A 21,147-nucleotide genomic window follows, 5' to 3' on the forward strand; every position below is an offset into this window, starting at 1 on the left:
TTGTTATATTCACTCATAATTTTAGGGTTTAGAATCCTAATCATCATATTTTTGTTTACTTTGAATTTGGAATTGATTTACGAAAAACAAAATTTATTCTTAAAATGAGTATAAATAATTTGTTTTATTATTTAAAAATATTTTTACGTTTTTGTAATTAAAATTAAAATTAAATGAAGATTTATATTTTATAAATAAAATCAATGAGATTAATCCAAGTGGAATTATCAAATCAAATAGATAAGTAATTCCTCGAATGGATTAACACGTACCCTACAAATAAAGGAGTTAGACCCACTTCACGTCACATTAATGAACCAAAAAAAGTGCATAAAAAAATGAACCAAAAAAATCACGTCATATTATTCATAAATCAGACCCAATGTGGCAGCATGATATCAAACAAGCATCCTAATCCTACATCCCGATCTCATATTCATTGAGTTAATTCCAAAAATAGCACGCGCAGGTGAAGAGAGTGGAGCAGCAGTATTAATCAGAATCTTTCCCTGTAATAGCATGTCGGATCTCTCACAAGTTACAACCCAATTAAACACCCCCTGCTACTTCAGTTTCTTTTTTACTACAACACATGTTCTCACACGTATTTACAGTCTCTCTCTCTCTCTCTCTCTCTTGCTTTGTATTTTGACTTTTCTCGGTGTCTCTCCTTCTGTTCTCTTCAGTTTCCTCTTTCTTTAACCTTTCTTCCGTTTCTAGACAGAGAAAGCAAATACCCCATTGAGTTTTAGGAAAGAAAGAAAAGAATATTATTAAAAATGAAAGAAGGGAAAGCTTTTTTGAAGTCTAAGATGAAATGGGTCGGTTTGGTTGGTTTAGTTTTGTCAGTTTTTTCACTCTTTGTGCACTTCTTGCTAGCCAGATTCACTGAAGACGGCTTCTCCGAGTACCAGTCTTCCATAACCATCTTCTCCTGGAGACCTGTTTTTGAAGCTACAGACCTCTCGAGAACGGTACTATGCGATTCTTTTATATGCTTTTCCTGTTTCGCATTTTCTTGTTTCTAAATTTGATTATTTTCTGTTGACGTGTTTTTACATTCAGGGTATTTGTCTGTTTGTTTGTTTTTTGAAACATTTTGCTCTTGGTGATTTCACTTTTCTGTTCTTGGACATGTGGACTTGGGGGTTTTAGTATTGTTTTTGGGAGTTTTGTTTGGATCCATTTTGGTTAACTGAAAATGCCCAGATTAGTGTTACTTGTTTCTTTTCATTAAGGTGAGCTGAAATTTGTACTTTGGATCCGATTTGATTTGGTTTTAAACTGTTTTTGTAAGTTTTTGTTTGTTAATTTTATTTAACACATATGGCTTCTTAGGGTTTCTTCTTCTATTGTTTTGGTGCAGAGCCCATTGTATAGAAGACTATGGGGTCCTGTTGGGCAATTGGAATCTTTGCAACCACATGCTAATACTAAAGGATACTACGCAGGTTAGCTCTGATTTCCACTTCTGATTTTTGACAGTTATGTGTTTCACAATAATTTTAGTCATTTGTTTAAAAAAAAAAAACATGACATTTCATGCTTTTCATTCCCAAATTCTAGATAATAGATGTTCAGGTTAATTTGCTAGCATTGAATGATTAGGATTTAAGATCTTTTATTTTCCTTATAAAAATTACTGTGACTGCTAACCATCATCTTGATACAATTCCAATGATAAATGTGATGTAGTTCCTTAACAGTACCTACTGAGTGGTTTTCGATGGCTTATAGTAGCTTTGATTGTTTACGATTGACCGCTCAGATTTTTGGAGAGATTAAAATGGAAACCGTGGGCATGCTCGCTCCATCGTATCACCTAGAATTTCCCCTTGTCTTTTAATTCTTATCCTCACATGCAAACTACTCTATGTATGCAACCTGTAGAATGAGAGGGTTGAACTTTATGTTATTTTAAGAGTAATGTTGATGAATTTATTGGTGTATGTGTCTTTATGAAAACACAGATTCTGATTTTTATCATGTCCTCGTGTCTATTGCAAGTTGCAGTTTAATCCACTTTTTGAAAGCATAGAATTGTTATTTCCTACTAAGGTTGTATTATTATACGTGTGCCTTCGACAGATCCTGGAGCTCAGTCAAGTGGGTACATTTTTGTCAGAATACAAGGTGGTTTCCATGAGATTAGGAGCTCGGTAAGGGTGCTATAGTGAAAATTATTATTTATGGGTAAAGTTATCTTATATATGTAGTTGGAATTGTAATGATTTTGTTTGAATCCTAGATATGTGATGTGGTTGCGGTTTCTCGGTTTCTGAATGCTACTTTAGTTGTTCCAGAGATCCAACAAACAACTAGCAAGAAGGGAATCAGGTGACTTTTGATAGTTAGTACTGCTTTCTATTCTTATTTGGAGTTGGATCATATGATAATTTGACTTATCAGTAATTTGTCCTGTATCAACTTATATTTGTAATATGTTTGATGCAGCTCACAGTTCAAGAGTTTTGCCTACCTATATAATGAGGAAACGTTTATGGCGGCTTTAGCAAAAGATGTTAATATTGTGAAAACCCTTCCTAAAAGCCTTAAATCAGCGAGGAGAAATAAGGAAATCCCAGTGTTTAGAGTGCCGTATGCAGCTTCACCGTATTATTATTTGCACAATGTGCTCCCTATTTTGATCAAGCATTCTGTAGTTGAACTAGTTGTTTCTGCTGGTGGATGCTTGCAGGTGATTGCAGTTGCCAATTTTCTGTGGACCTTTGATTTGAACTTTAAACATTTTATTTTTAACTTCGAATATCACCTTTTCAAATTTTACGTCAGATATAGTTGTTAAGCGCATTTTTCCTATTTCTAATGATGCTTATTTTTGTTAGGCACTAAATCTGTTCTTGGTTTCTTAATTTGCATGTGTTCTAGATCAATTTGTATCCATGTTGTTCTTTTGTTAAAATTGATAAATATTGAGGGCATGCATTCTTGTGGTGAAGGTTAATAGCACCTTGCTAGTTTCTCATCTATCAATTATAATTGTTAAGCATTTGGTGGTTTCTCTAATAGGCTCGATTTAGTCTTGTCGTGTTTGACCCTTAGGCACTTGCATTCTTACCAATGCGTGACCTACATTTATGTCATGTGCTACGTCTATATCAGGAATACAATTCTCTTTCTAATGGTTGAAACAATTCAAAAGACTTGATTTAATCATCTTTCTATTGACTCGAACAATTTCAAAAGACTTTTACCAAGTTAGCTACACAGATTTGTTATGTAGAGCATGGTACATCTTGCTTTTCATGTTAAATTCCTGAAACACCAAGTGCTTTGCTTAAACTGCATTTAGGTAACCATTTTACTGTTCATCCTTTTGTGCGTCAGACTTTTTAAGGTCTCTTAACTGACATTTTGTGCTACTGATATCTTCAGATTAGTAGTTAAGACTAATGTGAATATTGCTGCATTGAAGTTGAAATGCCTTATTATACACAAATTTTAATTTCTTTATGAATTTGTGATTGTTGCTAATATTTTCCGTATCTGATTTAGGCAATTCTTCCACCGGATCTTGAAGAGTATCAAAGTCTTAGATGTAGGGTTGCTTTTCATGCCCTGAGGTTCCGACAGGATGTTCAGGACCTAGCAACTAATATATTGCATAGGTGAATAGCTAACCATGATTGTATTATGTAATATTATTTCCTTTCTTTTTTTTTTCCCTAATATGTTGTTATCAATTAAGATTAAGGGCTCCTGGGAGACCATTTATTGCTTTTGATCCCGGTATGACAAGAGATGCTTTAGCCTATCACGGTTGTTCTGAACTCTTCCAGGTACCTGCTTTTATACTCAGAAGGCACCATTGGTGCTTTTACTCACTGAACCTTTGTTTCAAATATTGCCCATCATTTGACATGTTTATTCTCTTTTGGAGCTTACCCAAGGATGTGCATGCTGAGCTCATTCAGCACAGAAGAGCTTGGATGAGAAAACGTGGGATAATAAAAGGGCAGCTTTCAGTAAATTCTGCTAAGCAACGTCTCAAGGGTTCATGCCCATTGACGCCAGAAGAGGTAGTCATTTTTTATTGATGAACTTCATTTACTTATGAAGCTTCAGATCTATGCTCATCTTATTGTTTGAAACCAAATATGTTAACACATCATAAAAAGTTAATTAATGTAGTCATTCCATTGGATAAGGAGAGAAAATTTGAGAAAACTTGAGATGTTGAATGAAGTCACTTGTCTTTCTACAGGTTGGTATTCTTCTTCGGGCATATGGATACTCATGGGATACAATAATATATGTGTCTGGAGGTGAAGTTTTTGGAGGCCAGAGGACATTGATCCCACTTCACGGATTGTTTGAAAATGTTGTTGATAGGACTTCCCTCAGCACAAGCTGGGAGCTGAGTAGAATTTACGGTCGCGAGGCTAACCTCGATGAAAGTTATCCAAGGGCTCCTCCATCTGCTCAGGTTGAAACAAAGCTTGATGCTTGGAAAAACTCTGGTCCTCGTCCTCGTCCTCTCCCACCTCCTCCTGCTAGACCCAAGACTTATAATATTGAAGGGTGGTGGGGTTGGGTTGCTGAGAGTGACAATGAGCCTGAAAGTACAGTTGTAGAGTTGAGGACTAATGCCCATAAGTTACTATGGGAAGCCATAGACTATACAGTTGCTGTTGAAGCTGATGTTTTCATTCCTGGATTCGATAGTGATGGTAAGGGACATCCAAATTTTGCCAGTCTGGTTATGGGACACAGATTGTATCAATCTGCTGCATCTAAAACATACAGGCCAGACAGGTAAGCATCTCTCTGACCAGACACGTTTGCTTGAATTTACACAATTAGTTTAGGGATGTATGATTTAGTTGCAAGTTAATGACAGTTGTGATTTCTTTTTAAACGTCTATCAAGTCATGTAAGGTTACATGCTCTCACCATGCATTGATTGTATGCTTTTTCAACACAGGAAAGAAGTTGTCAGGCTTTTGGATCAAATTCACGGCCACATATATCATGCAAACCATTCCTGGTTAACATCAATACGAAGACATATGCGGAGCTCTTTAATTGATGGATTGATCGAAGCATCAAATAAGTCAAAATCTTCATCTTTACTTTCACATCCAGTCCCTGAATGTTCTTGCTTGAGGCCTAATCCTAGTGAAACATTGTCTAATGCTTCAACCCCTTCAGTGCACTTGCAAGTTCACGCTGCTCTTGGTGTGGTACATCGTTGTCCTGCTTGGATGGACGGTGAAAAGAATTTAAGCTCTAATGAAAAGGACAACGAGGAGGATATTGATGAAAATGATCCATCATCATCTAGACTGTTTCTTCAGCATGCAGGAAGTCATGATGCTGGAGGCGAAGATATAAACCTCAAAGAAGAATCTCAATTTGAGGATCAAGAAGAAGATGGTGGTGATTGACAACAGGAGCTTTATATATTTTGTTCAAGTTCCAAAAATGCGGCACCAGCATTGCAGTGTCAGTGTACATATTTTAGAGTGAGCAAGAGTGTCTTGAATTCCAAGTCAAGATGAAGAAGCAAGGTGCCTTACACCAGTTCTCAAACTCCGGTGAGTCGGGCCTCTAATCGAATCCATCAGAAGTGATATTAAGCTCTTTTACACGGTGATGTATCATATAATTGAAGCTTCGTCGGAAGGCAATCGTGTTTTCTGCGAGTAAGCCTGCAATCAATTTTGACTAGTCTTACCTAGTTCTTGATTTACAAACGTAAGTTTTTGTGGATCTATTTTGGGACATTCCCAAATGATTATGGGCATTTTTCATGCATGACATAACATGATTAAGAACAGAATGAGATAGGTGTTTTCCTTTAATCCATTACTAAATATCTATCTATTTATTCCTTTTGTGATGGATGTTGGCTCTCATTTCATTTGATAATTCCTTGTATGCTTGGGAATTTTTGTTCTAAACAGGCTTATGAAAATTCCCGGCCTAGAAAAAATAAGAATATGAATACAGGCACCCTTTTGGAACCAAATTTTCTTCTCCAAGAATGTAAAAATGTCCATAATAAAGCATTGTGGCTCAAAAAGCATGTTTCGAATCATCCCAAGCTAGATTAAGGTGTGGATTATAATAAAATCCGATATAGATTAAGTTGTTAATGATTGATCATTGATGTGGCATTTTTTTCTACACATGCTAATCATTCCACAGCGGACTAAATTATATCTGAATAAAGAAAATTCTCAGAACAGTTATCAATAAAAGTCGCTGTCACAGTGAAGTTTCCTTGGGCTTTCTCGGTCAAACAAAAGCCTTCACAACAGAGAATTGAAGTTTCAGCGATCTTGAAAGCCAAGCATGGTATGTGTATTTTTGAACAGTTTTGTCAAACGCATGGTTTCGCAGCAACTTGAGTCGACCACTAAGAAAGCAGTCAAAAAGGCCATGTGGCTTCTAGTTCGTCAACCTTGAGCCAGACTTTTGTCTTCAATAATGGAATTCCACAGTAATATTAGCTTGATCTTCAAGCAAATATTTGGTTTAAGAACCCCCAAACATGACATAGTAAACCATCTAGTCTCAAATCAATCAAGCAAGCAAAAACACCAGTTAAATCTTCTCTGTCCATTGGGAGTTTTTGTCAAAGACCAAGATGAGCAAATACAAGGAGGAGCTTTCGTGTGAATCCTTTTTAAGATTTCTGCTGTCCTTATGCACCAATTCATTCTCAAAAACCGCACAACCAAGTGGCCCTGAAGCTGCCATAGCTACTGCAACTAAACATTTTAGTCAAAAAGTAACGTTTGGGTAGTTTTTATAGCATCTCTTCAAACAAGCATTAAATTGTAGGGGGGTCCTCTCCTGTCTCTGTAAGTGTAGCTATATTCCATTTTCTAATTAAGAGTAAGAGGCTTTCGTTGTAAAATAGGTATACTACATAAACAAGTACCATATACGTACATGTGGATACCCATCTTTCGGCTAATCTAAGCCTGAGACTCCACTTCCCTAGGCTAACAAGTAGGTTTTTATTCAACAATATTAAGGAGTTCTGTAATGGTTGCCTGTAATAAGAGTTGAACTATATATTTTCTGTTTATATTGAATTTGGTTGAACAAAAAATATTTTATTAACAAAGTAAAACATTTGCAACAGAACTTGTGATGAAATCTTATTTAGCACCATTCATATGTACAGATTAAGTTTGCTTGTAAAGACATAAATCTAAACATTTGAGAGGATCAAATTTAAGATTCTAAATAATTTCTCCAAAATTTTGTCCTCTATGAGTTTTATACCAAATTTCTCCCAAAGTTTTACCATTTCTCAAAATTTTCTTTTACTTCTCAAAATTATTAAATAAAAAAATATTCTTTAAGTATAATTTATTTGATATTAAAATTTAACTCTGGTTTATGTATTTTGCTGATTGGAATTTTATCACATAACACCAAACCTAGTATAACTAAAATGTCAATAGCAAAGCATTTTGGCTCAACAAGCCTCTTTCGAATTCTCCATCTCCAAATCAAAAAATAAGGATAAAGCTGTGGAGTATGATAAAATCTGATGTGTAGATTAAGCTGCTAATGATTGATCATTAGTATGACCTTTTTTTTTTCAACAGATACACATTATTCCACAGATGTGCGAACTATTAATAGGCTAAACATAATTGCATCTGAATAAAGAAAACTCTCAAAAAAGATCAATTTATCGTTAAGTTGCTGTCATATTGAAGTTTCAGCAACCATGTAAACTTTTCCTACTTATGACCAATACCATCCCTCTTGTTTTTGTTAATACTAGAAACTAGATTGCTCTCACATTTGAAATCCATTATTTTTTATGTGGCAGGTTTCAGATTTTGAGAGACCTTATACCTCAAAATGATGAAAAGAGAGACAAGGCTGTACATATTGCATATGTTCTATACATGCATGAAAGTGATCACTATGTTTATTATTTGTTTCTCATGAATAGATTTTGATGTGTAGGTCAAAGAGTAAATTCAGTTTTTTACAGGAAAAGTTGCAAATATATGAGCCAGGAGACAACAAAATTGAGTCCAGGGGTAAGCTTTTTTGTGCTTAATGTTTGGGCCTATGCATGTGCATGCCGATGTGGTTATTTTGCACGAACCTTTCAATGATTTATATTGACGGGTGCGTGGTATGTTGTTGGTTAATGTTGATGATGCTTCGTTATTGGAGATTTAAAATGCTAAAAGCATAGGAAAAAAGTTAAAAATAATTCCATCTTTGTTTACTGCTATCAGCAGAGAGAGCTTATCCATCATCTTATCCAAAGAACCAGAAGCAGCCGTTCCTGATGCATTTCTTTTGTCACCAAACCGCCAAAAACAGCCAAAAAGTACGAAAGAAAAAACCTAATTTTCTACTTCTATGTCATCTGTCTCCCTCTGCACCATCCTAATTGTCGTCTCCATTACTGAATATTGAGCAATCGGCTGAGAATGGAGGAAATATATATAGGTACAAGACAAAACTATATTCTTTTGATTGCATTATTAAATGAAATCAACACCAGTGTCCAGATGGCTAATCATATATTAGCTAGGCTTTCTATTTGTAAACCTAGAACAGTTGGAGTGGGATGCTGCAACGTGTATCTTCTTTCTATCAATCTTTCAAGTTAATAAGACAAAGACTCATTGTTGTTTTCATTTAACTAATTAAAATTCCATGTTTTTAGTGATGGCATGTCGTGATTATCATTTTCGTTTAGTGGTTGCTGTTAGCTTATTTATTACGTAGTTCAGGCTTTACTAATATAGTAATTGCTCAACAAATTCAAAAAAGAAGAAGAAGAAGAAGAAGAAGAAGAAGAAGCTGGAGTCGTAAAATGGAAAAAAAGTTCTGATTTAGAAGAACTTTAGACTAAAGAGAATAAACCTGTTGGAATCAGATGACCCCAGGATTGGATTTATTATATAGTACAATAATTGTGTCACATTCACGGGACCTTCTTATTGACAATGGTACAGTCAATCACACTACAAACAACCAAGAGAAAGCCCACACTGTTTAGGTAGATTATTTAACTGTACATATAATTTATAATCGTAATGAACAAAAAAGATATACATATGTAATTCATAATCATCAGAAGAGTGGCTAGATTGTGATAGGTTTTAGTGGAGAATCATTACTTATAGTATACAATTAAGGAGAGGATTTCTTTGGTGAAGTAGAGGCAGAGGCAGGGGGGATACCAGGGAAAGGCGGTACAGGTGGGAAATGGAATGGGGGAAGAGGAAACGGGAAGGTTGGTGGAGGTGGAGGTGGTGGCGATGGTGGTGGAGTTAGTCCTGGAATCGGTGGAAGATGAAACCATGGTGCTGGAGGTGCTGGAGGTGCCGGAGGAGGCTGGAAGGGGTTCGGGATAAATGGAGCTGGAGGTGCGGGAGGAGGCTGGAAAGGGTTTGGAATAAGTGGAGCCGGTGGTGCGGGAGGAGGCTGAAAAGGGTTTGGAATAAGTGGAGCCGGTGGTGCTGGAGGAGGCTGAAAAGGGTTTGGAATAAGAGGAGCTGGAGGAGGCTGAAAGGGATTTGGAATAAGTGGAGCTGGAGGAGGCTGAAATGGGTTTGGAATAAGTGGAGCTGGTGGTGGCAGTATGGGAGGAAGCAACGGAGGAGGCTGAAAGGGGTTCGGAGGAAACAGGGGAGGAGGGAAAAAGAATGATTCAGGGTGGCCAAGGACAGCCTTTTCTCCATTTGCTTCTTTTGGTTTTGTTCTACACAGGTTTGGTTGTTTTAGAAGCTTGAAGCTGAAAGCCCCAGCTGAAAACACACGAGTTCCATGCTTCCCCGACACCAGACGGAGTGCAGACGAAGCCGGTATTGAGGCCACCACATTACAATCTGGCTCACTGTTTTTAATCAATTTCACTGAACATCCATTGATTTTCTTCACCCTTCTGCTAACTGAGAAAGGCAATCGAAGTTCGAATTCACCATGCTCATTGGTTTTCACTTCCTGCACGAAACCTGGCCTTGAAGTCCCTTCTTTACATTCCACTGCAACTGATGCACCTGCACACAAAACCACCCCAATTCAGACTTAACTGATGGAGATGGAAGCCTTATACAAGTATGGCAATGGAATTAAACCTGAAATGAAATGGCTGGTCCTAGAGAACTCCTCTTGGGAACATGTAGTATCACAGTACACACGTCCAACAACAACTGCAGATTTCTTCCGATGATGATGATGATGATGATGGGCATGGCTACCCTCTGACAAATCTATAGCTATGGAACTGGACAATATTATTATAAGGAAAAACCAACACATTTTTCAAGCCTCTTTTTATTTTCTAGGAAGTTTGTCGATACCAATTATTTCAAGGATATGGTGTTTATAAATAACTCCCCCTCTACTTCTATTTTCTTCTTTACTTAAAAACAAAATAAGGGAGATCATAATTGGGATATTAAGATTAAAAATGTGATAAGTTAAACCAAAATATTTTAGTCATTTTGGGATGAACAGGGGTCCCTGTTGGTTCACGAGACCTTTAAAACGGCCACAAAAGGATTATTTCACGTGGCCTCAGTCTCAGTACTCTCATGCCATGACAAAAATTGCTGTCAAACTCGAAAATGAAAGTTGTAATACTTCTAAAATAAATTAACTAAATTAATCAATTGCCAAAAGTCTTAGATCAGATGTTTTTCAATGTTATTTTGCCAAACTGTGCATGTGAGTTGTAGGACATCATAATAATTGATTCCTTTCAGATTTTACATCCAAGACTGAGATTGTTGGGAAAGAAATAATTTAAGATTAAGAGCAGCGGAGTTGAGTAAAGCTTGCATTTTTCCTTCACGGGTATCAGAAACAGAAACACATGCACTCTTGTCTTGTTTCTTACTAGACAAGGTAAGCTCTAGAAGTAGTGTCCTATAAATATATTGTAATTATATGGATACTATGATCTCATGCTTTGCCAGAAACTGAAAGGAACAAAAAAAGAGTTGCGAGACATTCCATTCAAGTCAACAATTATGTCTCAAAATCATTGTTTTTATAAAAGAAATTAAATGGTGTCGTAAATGGGAGATGATAGATTTTTGGTTAGCCTTCACCGTCTTGTTTCTTCCATTACAAAGTCCTCATGTCATTATTATGATGTAATGCTTAAAACTTTGATTTTCTTGTGCAAATAATAAAGTGTGGTATGGTCATTACGTACTCTCCCACACCATTCACAAGCTCACCTCTTTTGCCAAATCACTCCCCTGTTAACTTTTTTAAGAAAATGCATGAAGTAGAATGACAGCTTTTAGGAGTGGGAGGCTGTTATTGGTTATCTGGAGACTCAGCCCTGCAAGGATATAAACAATGAATTATAAAGCTCCTAATTGTTGTTCTGGTATTTAAGCCGATGGAAAGAGACGTAGAGTTGATGGGTAAAAATTCTGTTTTAGAAGACGGTCATATTTTCATTTATAGCCAACCTGGGCCTTCATACTTTTGTAGCCCAGCTCTGTATTTCTCCATTCCCAATACTGCTGTAGCTTAACGTCTAACGTTTCAATGAGGGGACATTTTGCTTTGGGCCTTTTGGGCTCTTAATACTTTACTCTTTCACAGCTAGTTTACCATTAATATTGTCAAGTAAAAAAATTGATAGTGTTTACTGTTATTATTAAAAGGGTAAATTATTAAAATAATTACTTCTGTTTGTTTCATGGTCATTTATATTTGAAATATTACGTTTTAGTTACTTACGTTATTTTGTTGTAACATTTTAGTCACTGAGCCGTTAATTGCCGTTAACGGTGTAATGGTAACCTGACGTGGCACGTTAAATCATCATTTCAAACAAAAAATTTAGGTTAAATTCTACAATTTGTCCCTATATTTTTTTCATTTTGAACAATTTAATTTTTTTCTTTTATGTTCTTTGAACTTTTTTTTCCATTCTCTTTTGCTTCTCCCTTTGTTTTCCTCTCTTCTTCATTTCTTTTAACGTAGTTTTTTTTTTATGTTTTTCATTTGCTAAAAATAGTCCACAAGCTCACCTCACTAAAAAAAAATAAATTATTCAAAAAAGTAAAAGTATAGGGACTAGTTTTAAAAAATGGAAAATATAGAAAAATTACGTTAAAAGAAATGGAGAATGGAGGAAAACAAAGGGCGAAACGGAAGAGAATAGAAAATAAAGAAAATAAAAAAAAATAAAATGCTCAAAACGAAAAAATATGAAGACCGATTGTATAAAGTAACCTAAAATTTTTGTTCGAAATGATGATTCAACGTGACATGTCAGCTTACCATTAACGGTCCAGTGACTAAAATATTACAACGCGATAACGTAAGTGACTAAAACGTAACATTTCAAACATAAGTGACTAAAATGTAACTTGAGGTAAACAAAAGTGACTATTTTAATAGTTTACCCTTATTAGAAAGTACTTTTGAGAAGATAAAATGTTAATTTTAGATATAATGTAAAATAAAAAATTAAAATTTTGGCTTGGATTAAAATCCCTCTAAAAAGTTGCTTGCTTTCCAAATTTTTATTTGGGTTAAAATTGCTTTCAATCTCAATTGTGATCGAGGCCTAAATCTTTATCATATTCATAGTTGATAGTACAACACTATCAATTATGTATTTTATTTATAATATTATTTAAGCTCTTAATTGAGTTGGTGTCATTCTCAATTAAGCAAGTAACTCGGTTAAGAAAATTATAGAAATATCATTTCGTAATTAAAATAAGTTATATTATTCGAGAATATTTTATTTTTATTTAAAAACTAATAAAAATATGCATATGATGAGATTTGAATCGAACCAATTGCATTAGTAAAACTTTTAATTTATCATTCAACTAATTTTTTTTAATATTTGTTTCTAATAATCAATAAATTAGCTCTTTTACTCCTTTCTTCAATATTTTCCTCCATATATTTAAATTTACTAAAATGATAAAATCATTATTAGAATAGCTCCACGGATAATTATTTGATATATCATTTGTGAAGTTTTTCAAATTCCACAAATAAATTAAGGAAATGACAAATATTATATTTATTTATCTTATACTTCATCCTCCAATATACTTGTCATACCTAAACTCATTTGTAGAGTCTAAAAACTCTTAAAAAATCATTTTAATAACCAAAGAAAAGCAAAGATGAGAGAAGAACTGAATCTCACTTCGATATTAGTATAGACTATGAAAGTAATTAGATGTTTCACTATTTTGTATGAATCATAAAAATAAGTTTGTTTGTTATATGAGTCATAAAAGTACGAGTCAAAAAATAAATTTATTTATTATATGAGTCATAAAAGTAAATTTGTTTGTTATGTAAACGAAATTCCTCCCATCGAATTTTTAAAAACATAAAAGGTCAAAAGACTATTAAAAATTTTCTTATTAAATTATTTAATTTTAAAAATTACAAAATATTCACTCCACTTATCCTTTTACTTTTTTATCTTGTTTTTTAACCTTTATTTTTATTTAACATAATTTCCATGTCATATTATAATTAAAAAAACACTTTTTTTTAAAGCCAAAACTATTCGTTTTTGGTTATCTCCATCTCCGAAAATTTTTCCTTTTCCAGCTTCCAAAATCCACTCCAACCTCAACTCCAGCCGTTTTTTCGACAAAACCTCCTTCTCGCAGTTTTTATCTCAAGTAGTGATTCTATCCTTTGCATTTTCAATAGCAAACGCCCTACCACGAGTCGCCGCCTCTGTCGATTAAATTCCAGTCTACTTCTGGATACCGATTGTTCCTTCACTCCCTTAAGTTGGATGGATCTGTAAGCCATTGTTTTTTTAATGATTTTTTATTTGTTTATGTTTTTCTTATCGTAATGGAATGATGGGTTTTTACCGTGTTAGTTGTTTTTATTGAAAATTTTTTGATTAGATGAAATTTGGGTGTTGTAGGAAAATGTGGGGAATCTTTAGATGCGAATGGAAGGGATAAAGAACTTGGAGAGGAGTTTGCTTTATATGATATTTTGGGATCAGAAATAAGGGATTTGAATCTGGTTTGAGAAAGAGTAATCCTTTGAATTTGATCTAGAAGATGGTTTTCTTGTTGAAAGAATAAAGGGTTTTGTTTAGGTTCCCTCAGAAGGAAAGTGGTGGGCTAGAAGAAACAAGCGCAGTTGCAGTTTGAGGTTGGTTCTATGGAGGAGTAGTAGTCGGAGAAGTTGCAGGCGGCGACGACGTGGTCGGGGAACTCGTAAGAATTGAGGATGTAGGAGATGATGAAAGAGATGTTAACGAAGGAGTTAAATAAGTCGTTCGTGGGAAAAACGAGCGAAATTGTGGTTAGAGTGGATTTTGGAGATGGAAATACCCAAAACGGTGTAGTTTCGGGTAAAAAAGGTGTTATTTTTTAAAATTATAATATGACATAAAAAAAACAAATCATTAAGTTAACAATCACGTCAGCGGCAATTTAACGGTTTTCAATTTTAAAAAAATAAAAAATAAATCGAATAATAAATTTATAATTTTTTAAATAGAATAATATAATAAAAGAATATTTATTTACTATTCATTTTCATTATACAATATCTTGTGTCTAGAAGATTCTTTTTGTAAAACGGAATACTTGGGCCTAGAACATTCGGGTCCTTCATAATTTCCCAACCTGACTAGATCCGACCCGATTCCCATATTCCTGGAACACCACCGGGAACTCTTAAATCCAGAAAAGTTACTGTCCTTGCCTTTTTTTTTGTCCTGTAATAAAATCTCCATTTACTAATTTATTTTTTCTATTTAATCCAAGAATATTCAATTCAATTTCTATTCTCAAAACTGAGGTGCGTTCTTCAAATTCTCTCGAATTCGTTTCCTCGTTTCTTTTGAATTTAATCAAAGTTTTATCGAATTATAAACGCGATCATTGACTCCAGAAATTGTCAGAATCTTTTCTTTTTAAAGTCTCTTTTCCTTTCCTGCATTTTCACGTAAACCAAACGCATATTATATCATCATCATTGTCCTTTTTACCTTATTAACTTAAAAGCACTTGGCTTTTCGTGCGGGTTTCTTACTTTTCTTTTCCTTTCCTCCATTATCCCACCTACCAAACTAAGGTAATGTCATGAACCTCGATTGAAAAAAAAAAACCCCTTTAATTTTCATTTTTTTTGTTAAATTTATGGAAATTAGTATAATAGACAAATGTTTAATGTTGTGAGCTTGTTCTCATTTATTGCCTCTATATTTGTTTGTAAATAGATGGATATTGAAACAATTATGGGTGAAACGATGACCCGTTCTCAGAATATTCCAACAAAGAGTGCAATTTATGTGTGGGGATATAATCATAGCGGCCAGACTGGTAGGAGAGGGAAAGAACAACACTTGAGGATCCCTAAACAGCTATCGCCCGATCTCTTTGGGTGTCCGGCGGGGGGAAATTCCCGCTGGCTGGATATTGCTTGCGGCCGTGAGCATACTGCGGCGGTGGCCTCAGATGGGTCATTATTCACGTGGGGTTTGTTTGTTTTATTTAAATTTATTTGATTAGTTGTTTTTTCATTTTGAAAACGATGTGTGTTGTTATTTATCTTGCCATTTAAATTCTGTTGTTGATGTCTTGGATTCTTGAGGATATTGAGAATGCTGTTTTTGTTGTATTGGTTGGTTCTGTTTGATTTGATTCTATTGATTTTGGGCATTTTTCCTCTGTAGCTTGTTTTCCATTTCTGAAGTCTCTCTTTTAAGTTTCTTTGTTATCATCAAGTTTTGAACATTATCTTGCCTTTAGTATTTGTCTGCTCCTTTGCTCTGGTTGTTTCGATCTTGCTATCGACTTTTTTTTGCCTACGGCTGGAATTCTGCTGGTCTAGTGGCGAACATTTGTATTATGTTGTTTCCTTTGAGGTGATTTGGTTGTTCTTATTGCTTGAATTATATTAGTAATAGCTAATTTGATTATAGATTATCTCCTTGTTAATGAGAATTTATTTTTAGTGTCATTAGTCATATATGTGCTCGACACAGGTATATTCATTTTTTTTTTCAAGTCTTTTCTATTTGGAGAGTTCTTGGAGGGTCATAGTGTGATATGCATTTCCATACATGCTTGGACACGGTACTTCAAGAAAAAAAAAGAACAGTTGGAACAACATAGGCATAGATTGTTTTGATAATTAAATATGTGAAGGTGTTGTGCTACTGAAAATTGTAAACATAAATGAAGTAGTCTTTGCCAAAGATGTGGCTTTTCTTGTTGTTTTTGCATGTTCATATCAGGAAAAGAAGAATTATATTTGATGCATTTTCCTAGGTGCTAATGAGTTTGGACAACTGGGAGATGGTACCGAGAAGGGGAGGAAAAACCCAAAGAAAGTAAAGCAATTGCAGACGGAGTTTGTGAAATTTGTATCTTGTGGGGCACATTGCACAGCTGCTATTGCAGAACCTCGTGAAAATGATGGGACCATCTCAACAAGGAGACTCTGGATTTGGGGACAAAATCAGGTAGTGAAATTTATAGTTAATGAATCATTGTTGCTTTTTAGATTTTTAATTGATATTGATCTCACTTTCCACTTACTTTTCCATATATGATTACAGGGATCAAATTTACCTCGTTTATTTTGGGGCGCATTTACTCCTAACATGGTATTGTCTTGAATTCCTGATGTCTTCACCCCAAGAGATGTTGCTGTTATTATTTTGTTGCTCTTTGTTTTTGAACCTTTCTTTAATTCTTCAAGGTCCTGTTTATGAAGTTTGAGGCTTTTATTTATTTAAAATTTACGTTTCCTGTCAAGGACTAGGAAAAGGAAACTTCATGCTAATCACTTTTAGACATTTTGGTTCTCTGGGACCAGTTTTTATTCAGAACCAAATGCGAGGTTCCTGCTATCTCCTTCATAAATGAGTGAACTGAAGATAGCTTTGCTTCAATAAGTCGTGACCTAACTTTTAGGATACTTTTGCAGTATCATTTGCTTCTAATATTATCTGTGTTCTTTTATCTATATTGACATGTTATCTAGCTCATGACCTGGCAGAGAAATAAGCGGACTTTTCCTGTCGATTTTCAGGCTGGCAGGTTGTTCCTTGAATCTGTCTATTACCTAACCAACACTATAGAAACTCCACTTTGATGACACACATGCACAAGTATGAGTGAAGAAGGACCCAACTTTATCACTCCTCCCTCCATTGACTTCAATTGAATTCTGTAACATGGAGTTTGCACATTTTTTTTTCTGTTTCTGTTTGAGACAAATATAATTTAGCTTGTAGCTTTCTCATTCAACTTTCTGCTTATGTGGTCTTATCTTAAGCAGCCAAATCTTCCACCATTCTTCATTATTGTGTCTAATTGAATCTGCGAACCCTTTTTTTTCCTGATTAACCGGTCTTTTTCCATGTATATTTCGATCATGATTTCTAACCAAGGATCGGGTTCTCTGAAGCTGTTTACTGATTGCTTTATTATACGAGATTAATATGCGTTTGATTATTACAGGTCATCCGTCAAGTGTCCTGTGGAGCAGCCCATGTAGTTGCTTTATCAGAGGAAGGCCTACTACAAGCTTGGGGTAAGCCTTACTACTTCACAATATCATGATTTATTTACTGACTGTAGTTTGCAAATATATTTGAGGTTTATTGCAAACGATTAATGTGCCTATAGACCTCATTCTTGACAGAACCTAGATTTAGGAAGGAAACTTAAGAACCCATCCTAGTTTCATGCCACCTATTAATCGATATTTATCACTGTTCTGATAAACCAGGCTATAATGAGTATGGTCAGCTAGGCAGAGGCGTTACTTCCGAAGGATTACAGGGGGCTCGTGTGATAAATGCATATGCAAAATTCCTGGATGAGGCTCCTGAGCTTGTGAAGATTACCCAAGTGTCATGTGGGGAGTACCACACTGCAGCTGTTTCTGAAAAAGGCGAGGTGTAAGTTATCCAAAGGACTTACTAGATGGAGATAAGATCTGTGTTTAAGTATAAGAATTGTGGTTATCCACATCACTTGGGTTATTAGGTTCCAGTTGGAGGGGAATTGTTGTTGAAAGGGTGTACCTGCTTGTACAGATGGAAGAAAAATGATTGATTTTATTCCATTCCTTAATTTTGGCTTTCGAGGAGGAAAAGAAAGAAGTAGAAGAACTTTTAAGGGGATATGGTTACCATTATCGAAGCACCTTGAGACATAATTCTTTAGTTTATATATTTCCAGGTTTAATAGGCTTTGCATCTTAGCTTCTCTTACTTTTTTTTCCATTTGCCAAGAAAAAAAAAGTAGGGGGGTGGGGTTGACAATTTGTATAGCCTTACACAACTTAGTTGCTTTATATCAGTGTTTGGATATAGTTTATCATGTGAAACTCAAACATTAGCCTGGAGGAGATGGGATGCAACTCAAACATTAGCCTGGAGGAGATGGGATGCAATGGAAATGAGATAGATTGTGATATGCAAGTCTATTACCTCAGGTTATACCATGAAATGAATGCTAGTACTTTAAAGGAAGTAAAAGATACGAGCTTGTTTTCATGTATTTTCCAATTATGGTGGTCTATAGATTTTGAAGATATCTGATACTTGAGTTTCATGTTAGGCTTTTCTTGGAGCTTGCTATCTCCACATTAGTTCCTTGCATGGTGCGTTTATTTATGGTGTTTTAGGATCTAAAATTCCTGCATGTTCCAGTCTGCAACATATCTACAAGCACTATGCATAATGTATATCACCATGCATTCATGCACTACATCAAAACAGATGTTGTTCATCACGTGTTAAAAGTCTTATGTTGAGAATTCTTCCTCGTCAACAAAGATTTTAGCATTGATGATTATCTGCTTTTCTATTTCAGCTATACTTGGGGTCTAGGAAACATGGGTCAACTTGGACACAGTTCCCTTCAATCTGGTGATAAAGAGCTCGTGCCAAGGAGAATAGTTGCTCTGGATGGTATATGCATTAAGGATGTTGCTTGTGGTGGGGTACATACATGTGCTTTAACTTCAAAGGGAGCACTTTATGCCTGGGGTGGTGGTCAAGTAGGTCAGCTAGGCCTTGGCCCTCAAACAGGATTCTTTTCATGCAACCCTAATGATTCATTCTTTCGTAATATCCCTGCTTTGGTTATTCCCACCGGTGTCCAGCTTGTTGCTTGTGGACATTCTCACACACTTATTTGTTTGAGAGATGGAAGAATTAATGGATGGGGTTACAATAGTTATGGTCAGGCAGCAAATCAGAAATCTATTTATGCGTGGTATCCTTCACCAGTTGACTGGTATGAATATAGCCAAATTGTTGTGTCATAGGCTTTTGCAACTTTTTTGGTATTCTGTTTAGATGACAATTCTATATTGTAGGTGCGTTGGTGAAGTGCGAAAACTAGCAGCTGGGGGTGGTCATTCCGCTGTATTGACTGATGCATGTTCTTTGAAAGAACTTTGCGAGTTTAGGCTTGCAGAGTGTGTGACCTTATCAAATGCTGCACGGATAGGGGATGTTGCTTCTCGAACTGGAGCAGATGCTTTAGCACGTCTTTGCGAGAGACTGAGGTACTGTTTTCCTTTTTGGGCTTCATTCTGCCTAATTGCTCCTTTGTATAAAATTTCCACTTTCGTACTCATTCTCTGCTTTATCTTGTTGTTTCGATGAGTAACATGTCAGTCTGTTCTTTGGATTTGCAGGGAACATCATCTTCATGGTGGTGGCTTCGACGATCAGGATGACATCAGCAATATGAAGAGCTGACTGCTCGCTACGAATTTCGTGTTGTGAGCTTCATTACCAACCTTAGAATTGTAGGATAATTGTGAATCAATTCAAAATCCATCCACTGTATTGGTTAGAACAGTATAGCAGAAACTCAAACTAAAACATGAACTCAAATAACAGACTTGTTTAGTATGAGTTGGTGGAACTTGAAAGTTTGTATGGATTGATAATTGGAAGGCTTACAAACAAACATTCACCCCTAACAAAATCATTCTGTTTCTTTTTGTATTTTGAACTGCTCTGCTCAACTCCTGCTTTTGCATTAGTACTGCAGCATAAGCTCTGTAAGGAACTCTTTAAAGAGATTGATTTTCAGTTTAATATTTTTATAATGTAACAAATAATAAAATTACTCTAAAAAGTTACGATACAAGTTTAAGCTTCTTTGCTTTGGTTTTGTTAGATTTAGACAATGTAACAAGCATGAACAAAAATGATACTAAAATTTGATCTCAATTATTATTTAATAATAAATGTTTTTGAGTTTTAAAGATATAAAATTAACTTTTTATATTTTAATAATAAACTCAACTTAATAAAAAATATAAAATTGAACTACAAATCGAGGATAATGATTGTATCACAATGCAATTTAGGGTTCGAAAAAATTAAATTTCTAGTTAATTGAGTCAATTTGAATAAGTAATTGAATTTTGAGTTAGGGTCGAGTTGAATTTTACAATTGAATAACTTGAATAATTCAAATAAAAAATGGTGTAAATACCCTTTTAGTCTTATCAATTTTGAAAATAAACAAATTGGTAAAAGAAATTCAAAATCATTTTCAAAAATTTAAAATCATTTTAAAATTTAAAATGTTTATAAAATTTCAAAATTTATATTTTAAAAATTATGAAAATTTTAAAAATTATAAAAATATATAAAGAAATTTAAAATTTAAAAATTTTCTAAACAATAATTTTGGGACCTAAATAAGTTAACTAATGATTCAAGTTTATCATATACTAAAGTATTTTTTGTTATTATTTTACTTTGAAAAAGTTTTCAAATATATATGGTTTCAAATTTATATGCTCTAATATAAAATTAGTTATACTGTAGCAAGATTTTAATTTGACATGTCTAAATTTTTAATTTAACTCGAACAATTTCACTTGATTCGGTTCAACTCGAATTTAATTTCACTTGACTTGATTTGAAAAATTTTAAATTAATAAAATATAATTCGTTAACTCGATTCACTCAAAATCTTTTTACTAGATTCGATCAAATGCCCACACGTGAGATGTAATTATGAAAGGTTTAGGAATATCATAAAATATTTCAACCATAAATTAGCTAAATCTTAATTTTAATGCACTAGATATGAATTTAAGTTTTGATCGAATTATTATGGGATAATTTCTTAGGAGTACGGGGCTCATGTTAGCAAATAATTACCA

At 34.6% G+C, this 21,147-nt stretch overlaps 3 protein-coding genes across 6 annotated transcripts; 2 read left to right on the forward strand and 1 right to left on the reverse strand.

Moving 5' to 3' along the window:
* The first annotated feature begins 556 nt into the window (after positions 1 to 556).
* LOC105803526 (hypothetical protein) lies at positions 557 to 7,060 on the forward strand. Its single transcript, XM_012635754.2, has 10 exons — positions 557 to 974; positions 1,367 to 1,451; positions 2,089 to 2,159; positions 2,249 to 2,337; positions 2,455 to 2,698; positions 3,517 to 3,629; positions 3,710 to 3,800; positions 3,912 to 4,040; positions 4,226 to 4,776; positions 4,946 to 7,060. Exons 1-10 carry the CDS (start codon positions 780 to 782, stop codon positions 5,406 to 5,408), a joined length of 2,031 nt encoding a protein of 676 aa, XP_012491208.1. The 5' UTR covers positions 557 to 779; the 3' UTR covers positions 5,409 to 7,060.
* A 1,803-nt stretch (positions 7,061 to 8,863) lies between these two features.
* On the reverse strand, positions 8,864 to 10,346 carry LOC105803530 (proline-rich receptor-like protein kinase PERK9). The gene is made up of 2 exons (XM_012635762.2): positions 10,095 to 10,346; positions 8,864 to 10,016 (listed from the first exon to the last, which is right to left on the reverse strand). Exons 1-2 carry the CDS (start codon positions 10,276 to 10,278, stop codon positions 9,148 to 9,150), a joined length of 1,053 nt encoding a protein of 350 aa, XP_012491216.2. The 5' UTR covers positions 10,279 to 10,346; the 3' UTR covers positions 8,864 to 9,147.
* Positions 10,347 to 13,574: 3,228 nt separating this feature from the next.
* LOC105803528 (ultraviolet-B receptor UVR8) lies at positions 13,575 to 19,972 on the forward strand. Of its 4 annotated transcripts, XM_052624021.1 has the most exons (10): positions 13,575 to 13,770; positions 13,901 to 14,338; positions 15,212 to 15,470; positions 16,266 to 16,459; positions 16,556 to 16,603; positions 17,463 to 17,535; positions 17,734 to 17,905; positions 18,825 to 19,250; positions 19,333 to 19,524; positions 19,657 to 19,972. In XM_052624021.1, the coding sequence occupies exons 3-10, from the start codon at positions 15,212 to 15,214 to the stop codon at positions 19,718 to 19,720; spliced, it is 1,428 nt and encodes a 475-aa protein (XP_052479981.1). In that variant the 5' UTR covers positions 13,575 to 13,770; positions 13,901 to 14,338; the 3' UTR covers positions 19,721 to 19,972. The 4 variants fall into 4 exon arrangements, with proteins under 4 accessions (XP_052479981.1, XP_012491212.1, XP_012491211.1 ...); XM_012635758.2 differs by lacking the exons at positions 13,575 to 13,770; positions 13,901 to 14,338 and adding an exon at positions 14,519 to 14,790; XM_012635757.1 differs by lacking the exons at positions 13,575 to 13,770; positions 13,901 to 14,338 and adding an exon at positions 14,797 to 15,066.
* Positions 19,973 to 21,147: the final 1,175 nt, after the last annotated feature.

This window comes from Gossypium raimondii, chromosome 11 (genome assembly GCF_025698545.1).
Source record: "Gossypium raimondii isolate GPD5lz chromosome 11, ASM2569854v1, whole genome shotgun sequence".
Classification (NCBI taxonomy): domain Eukaryota; kingdom Viridiplantae; phylum Streptophyta; class Magnoliopsida; order Malvales; family Malvaceae; genus Gossypium; species Gossypium raimondii.

What these genes read in the sequence shown, in the direction of transcription:
- LOC105803526 (XM_012635754.2), top strand. Translation starts at nt 780, where the DNA reads ATGAAAGAAGGGAAAGCTTTTTTGAAGTCTAAGATGAAATGGGTCGGT. An exon ending in CTACAGACCTCTCGAGAACG is followed by an intron (nt 975 to 1,366) that starts GTACTATGCGAT and finishes GTTTTGGTGCAG; the next exon opens with AGCCCATTGTATAGAAGACT. An exon ending in CTGCTGGTGGATGCTTGCAG is followed by an intron (nt 2,699 to 3,516) that starts GTGATTGCAGTT and finishes TATCTGATTTAG; the next exon opens with GCAATTCTTCCACCGGATCT.
- LOC105803530 (XM_012635762.2), bottom strand. Translation starts at nt 10,278, where the DNA reads ATGTGTTGGTTTTTCCTTATAATAATATTGTCCAGTTCCATAGCTATA. An exon ending in GACCAGCCATTTCATTTCAG is followed by an intron (nt 10,017 to 10,094) that starts GTTTAATTCCAT and finishes TTTTGTGTGCAG; the next exon opens with GTGCATCAGTTGCAGTGGAA.
- LOC105803528 (XM_052624021.1), top strand. Translation starts at nt 15,212, where the DNA reads ATGGATATTGAAACAATTATGGGTGAAACGATGACCCGTTCTCAGAAT. An exon ending in GGATTTGGGGACAAAATCAG is followed by an intron (nt 16,460 to 16,555) that starts GTAGTGAAATTT and finishes ATATGATTACAG; the next exon opens with GGATCAAATTTACCTCGTTT. An exon ending in GCGCATTTACTCCTAACATG is followed by an intron (nt 16,604 to 17,462) that starts GTATTGTCTTGA and finishes TGATTATTACAG; the next exon opens with GTCATCCGTCAAGTGTCCTG.